General features: G+C 49.9%; 1 protein-coding gene across 1 annotated transcript; it reads left to right on the forward strand.

Moving 5' to 3' along the window:
* Positions 1 to 168: 168 nt before the first annotated feature.
* Positions 169 to 4,177, forward strand: CECR5 (cat eye syndrome chromosome region, candidate 5). Its single transcript, XM_009705422.1, has 6 exons — positions 169 to 347; positions 1,522 to 1,615; positions 2,094 to 2,127; positions 2,534 to 2,708; positions 3,038 to 3,226; positions 3,808 to 4,177. The coding sequence occupies exons 1-6, from the start codon at positions 169 to 171 to the stop codon at positions 4,175 to 4,177; spliced, it is 1,041 nt and encodes a 346-aa protein (XP_009703724.1).
* Positions 4,178 to 5,050: the final 873 nt, after the last annotated feature.

The raw sequence follows: 5,050 nt of genomic DNA on the forward strand, positions 1-5,050 counted from the left end.
TTCAGGTGTCCCGGCTTTGGACAGGAGCACTGAGAGGAGGAGGAGGGAGCCCACTCAGCGCGAATTCCCCGCGAGGCGTGAAGGGCTGGGGGTGGCAGCACCACGGAGTGACCGGCCTTGGCTCGGTCTGAGGGGATGGAGGGAGGCGGGCGGCAGCACGGGGAAAGGATGCGACCTGACCGCAGGGAGATCTTCCCCGCGGATCCCTCTGTCAGCCTCTCCTCCCTCCCGCAGGTGTCTCCGGAGCAGGTGCTCCTGTCCCACAGCCCGCTGCGGCTCTTCAGCCACTTCCACAACAAGTGCATGCTGGTGGCTGGGCAGGGGCCCGTGGAGGAGAACGCCCAGAAGTATCCTTTCCTGCACGTACCTCATGGTGCTCTGCGCATCCCGCTGCGGCTTCACAGCTAAAGGCAGCTGCTCCTGCCCATGCCCCTGGCACTTGGTCAGTCAGCTTGTAGGAGCTCAAGGAGACAGAAAGGTCACTGGTCTGATCTTATGGGGACGCATCCTCATGGAGAGGCTCAAATGTAGGCACTAACCGTTGATCTCCATCTTGGTCCCCTCCTGGCTGTCCTTGGTCTGTGTTTGGCTTCTCACACAGACTGCCTGTCCCGTGAGCTGCATTGCTGTTCCTGCTGGTCATGTGTCACCATGAGGGCTGTATTGGCTTTAGGCCTCTCACTTTTGAGACAAAATTGTGCTCCTTCCCATTCTTTCTAATGCAAAGTCCATTAGAGATCACTCCCAACTGTCCCACAGCTATGGTTTTCCCCAGGAATCTGACAGCAATTGAAGGAGCTCAAGTATCATTAGAACAAGTGTCCCAGTACAAGGACATGGTCTAAACGACAATCCCACATGCATATTACCTGGCTGAGGTGAGGGTACGGCAGGTCTGACATACCTCATGTCTGCAGGGAGGTAACAATTGTCTGCGGGGTTTGTGACATCTCAGCCTGTACACACACAGAGTCACACCTTGTACTTAACATTTAACTTCATTTGATACAACGCCTCAGCCCGTCTCTATGTTTCCTCAAGGCCAGTAAGGCAAGCAAAGGGCAAGGTGTTCTGCAAGCAAATGCAACTCATCCTTCACTTGTGTAGCTCTATCAGCACAGACCATTTTCTTTTCACCAGCTGAGCTGACCAGAGCTTCACTGATTTTGCTTGTAGCCAAGGAGCCTGTCCAGGCACTGAACCGGTACGAGAACCCTGGCCTTAAAGGTCTCCAAAACACATCCATTCTGTCTTGGAGTGACCTCTGCTCTTTGCCTGTTTCCAGGGATTGCGGATCACAAAGTAAATCACCCCGGTCTGGGGTTTTTTGTAACCTTTAGGGCCACCTTTAGGTTGAAGCACAGCATGCAGTTTAACTGAAAGCCATGAGGTTATAGATTACCAGGTTAAATAACTGCTCTGCTACTAGGACTTGTATTTCTTAATCCTGCAGATGCCTTTGCAAGTAACCTAAAAAAAACCCAAACAGTCTCCGTGTCTTTCCTTGATGGTCTGAAATAGCCTGGGGTTCAAGCACGTGGTCACCATAGAGGCACTGAGGAAGGCATATCCCCTGTTAGACATGGTGGATCAGAGCCGGAGGCCAAAAGAGCTGGTAATTTCCTGATGTGCTGGTAGAATGGGTGTGGTGGTGCTTACAGTGTATAGCATGGGGTGGAGAAGCTGCAGAGGCACAGAGCAGCTGGCTGCTACTGACCTTCTTTGCAAGAGCTCGGGACTGGTACTGAGCTGCCTGCATCTCTGCTCTTTCCAGCGTAGGCTCCTGCTGGAAGGGCAGTGACTTTCCCCCCCTCTCATGGCATGCCTGTCTTTCGTTGCTATTCCTTGTGGTGGGTGGTAAGATGGTTTGGTTGACGTCTCCAGCTCTGAGACAGAAATGGAAAATCTGTGAAATCCAATCTGGGATGGAGGGGTGTGGGGGTAGAGGAAATCTTTCTTCAGGATTCCAGGTGGCCTCGTCTTGCCTCTTTATGGAACTGCCGTGGCAGGTTCAAAGGAAGCATTTTTAGTATTGTTTTGGAGATGGCATTAGGTTTTGCATTACTAACCCAGCCTTCATTTTTTTCTGGCAGCCTCCTCCAACCTCTGGCTTCCCCACTATAGAAGGTAAGCAATAGCCTTTGTTTACATATGAACAGCAAGCAGAAATAACAGCAAGGGAAGCCAGCTGAAATGGGAGCTAATGATGTGCTGTCAGCTCATCAGTATCCACAGGCAGCTTATTCAGAGGATACAGTCAGTAGGCAGCCTCGCTGCCATCATGCAGCATGACACACAAGCTTGGTAAGAGCAAAGCCAGCTTTTCTCTGTGCCATGCTCCACTGTCCGGGACCAGTGGTGCATGTGGTGCAGTGATATGCAGACTGGAGCCCTAGCACCAGCCACGTTCCATCGGTAGCTGTATTAGCCAGAGCATCCCAGCAGAGGAGTGTTTTTGCTAGTGGGTGGCTTTTGGTAGTGGGTCCTATACTTGGGTGCTGTGAGTTTCCAAGCATCTCTTGAAATCTTCCAGGGGTGGTTCTGTTTGGTGAGCCAGTGAGGTGGGAGACAAGTCTGCAACTTATTACTGATGTACTCTTGAGCAATGGGAACCCTGGGGCAGAGGTGGAAGATATACCATACCCCCATCTGCCTGTCCTTGCCTGCAACATGGATCTCCTGTGGATGGCCGAAGCCAAGATGCCCAGGTGAAAAGTGTGTCTGATACTTGGTTTAGCCTATTTCATACATGTCTCCTGCAGATGATCTTTTCTTACTACATTTTTTAGCATTTGACTGTTTTAGAGTTTGACTATATGACATAATTAGCAGCAGAGATAAGAAAACTGCATGAGAAACAAAGACTAAAACTTTCTAGAAGCAAAAGCTAGACCACTGCCTATGGAGGTGTGTGTGGGTAGATACTGTGTCCAGACTAGGCGGTAGCCTGGCTACCGCAGATGATCCTCCTCAGCGAGGAGTGTTTGCTACTTAAGTGGTGTGACCGGGGATACTGATGACCTCCTTTCTGGAGCAGGTTTGGCCATGGCACTTTCCTCCTCTGCTTGGAGAACATCTACAAGAAAGTGACGGGCCGGGAACTGAAGTACGAGGCCTTGATTGGCAAACCCAGCACAGTCACCTACCGCTATGCTGAATACTTGATAAAACAGCAGGCAGAGAAACAAGGCTGGAAGTCTCCTATCCGACGCCTCTATGCAGTTGGGTAAGAGACTTTTTCCTGCTGGTTTCTTTAACGAGTTGCATACTGACTTAAGTGGCTTTTTTTAATGGATATTTCTAAAATGAATACCAAAATCCCCATGGTTTCTCTGGAGCCTCACATCCTGGAACAGAGGCTTGGTAGCTTTTTGCACCCTATGCTTTTAATAATTCAAAGAGCCCTGTCAGCCTAGCAAAGCTGTTTGCTGTAGGGTGCAGAATGCATGTAGTATGACTGGATTAAAGAAAAAGTTGAGACCCACATATAGTACCATTAGCCCTGTTAAGCTGAACACTTTGGGAACATAGGGAATACTTTACAGTAGTGGCTGAAACTGCTATGAGTGCTTTGGATGTGTCTTCTCCTCCTTGCAAGATGTTTGTGAAGCATGTGGCCTTCACCACAGCTGAACAGACCACACCAGTGGGTGGACTCACTGGCTCAGTCTGGGTGGTTCTCTTGATGTTAGGAAATACCTTGCACCCCTTCCTCCTTCAGTGCTGCCTTAATCCCAGTCTCCTAGAGACAGAAATTGATGCATGGGCTAGTTTCTCATTTCTATTTCACGCTGTGACCTTATCCAGGGATAACCCTATGTCCGATATCTATGGGGCAAACCTCTACAACAACTACCTCAAGTCAGCTCACCGGAACCAGGTCCAGGATGGTGTGAAGAGGAGCCCGCAGGCACACAGTCCCCAAACTGAGGATCACCTTGAGCTGAGGAAGGACTGCAACAATTCAGTGGAGAGTTGTGAGTCGATTCTGGTCTGCACGGGAGTCTACCGCCACGATGCAGATGTTCCCAGTGTAACAAAGGAATGCACGATGGAGACAGTGTTCCACGGCCATCGGGACTTCTGCTTTGACCCCAGCCTGGTGGAGGCATCTTACATAGTGCAGGATGTGAATGATGCCGTGCAACTTGCTTTCAAGAAGGAGAACTGGAGCTAGGGTTAAGACAGGTGTGCCTAAAGATCTACCGTCAGGGATTTTACCTACTGGAGAGGGAAGAGGGGAAGAATGGTGAGAGACCTGGGGTGATCTTCTAATCTAGCCTACATGAAAGAAAACTCTGTCTCAGCACTGAAAGCCCCTTGCTTTTATTGATACTCATCTGCAATCATGACAGCTGCCAGCAGACTTTCAACTGTGAATGTACCTTTTTGCTGTCAATAATTGAGCCATAATGGAAACAGGGTATGAGGAGAAGGCTTGTCCCAGCAATCCCAGTTGTGTTCAGCCATCAGAGTTCTTTCTTTTCCACCCTTTGTGTGCAAAGATCAGGCAAGCCTACCTTCCTCCTCGTGATGTTTTTGAGGATGAAGCTCTTTCCTCTGCAAGGAGCCACCATCAGCCAACGTACCATTCGTACAATTAACTATTCGTCCAGTCTGTGATGTGAGCACACCAGAAGCTGTGCTGTGGTGGCACTCTGCCAAGGGAAGGCTTTAAGTCTGAACACTCTCCTTGTGAAGAATAAGTGCCTATGGACTTTAACAAATTCTGTTTGCTTGCGGATTTGCCACTGCATCACTGTCAGTCTGAAACAAAGTCCCATTTTGCAGTCCTCTGGCAGCTACGGAGAGGCAGGGCCCTCAAAGGAAGCTGCAGTAGTCAGAGCAACTTGGTGCGGGGCTGAGGGGAAAGCTGTATTGTTCCCTCTCCCCTATTTAGCATTCTGTGAACACTTCTGCCTTTTCGCATCCCGCTAGGGAGCCAGTGGCCTGCTCTTGGTAGCAGAGGAAACCAGCACAGAGTCTAAATTTCCAGAGATGTCTTTGCCCAGAAGTCAGTACTGCAGCAAGAGGCTGTTTCGGCACCCAC

The sequence above is a fragment of the Cariama cristata genome, unplaced genomic scaffold (assembly GCF_000690535.1).
Source record: "Cariama cristata isolate BGI_N322 unplaced genomic scaffold, ASM69053v1 scaffold8320, whole genome shotgun sequence".
NCBI lineage: Eukaryota > Metazoa > Chordata > Aves > Cariamiformes > Cariamidae > Cariama > Cariama cristata.

Coding starts and splice junctions, on each gene's coding strand:
- CECR5 (XM_009705422.1), top strand. CDS start 169: ATGCGACCTGACCGCAGGGAGATCTTCCCCGCGGATCCCTCTGTCAGC. Junction 1,616..2,093: donor GCCGGAGGCCAAAAGAGCTG/GTAATTTCCTGA, acceptor TTTTTCTGGCAG/CCTCCTCCAACCTCTGGCTT. Junction 2,709..3,037: donor GCCGAAGCCAAGATGCCCAG/GTGAAAAGTGTG, acceptor TTTCTGGAGCAG/GTTTGGCCATGGCACTTTCC.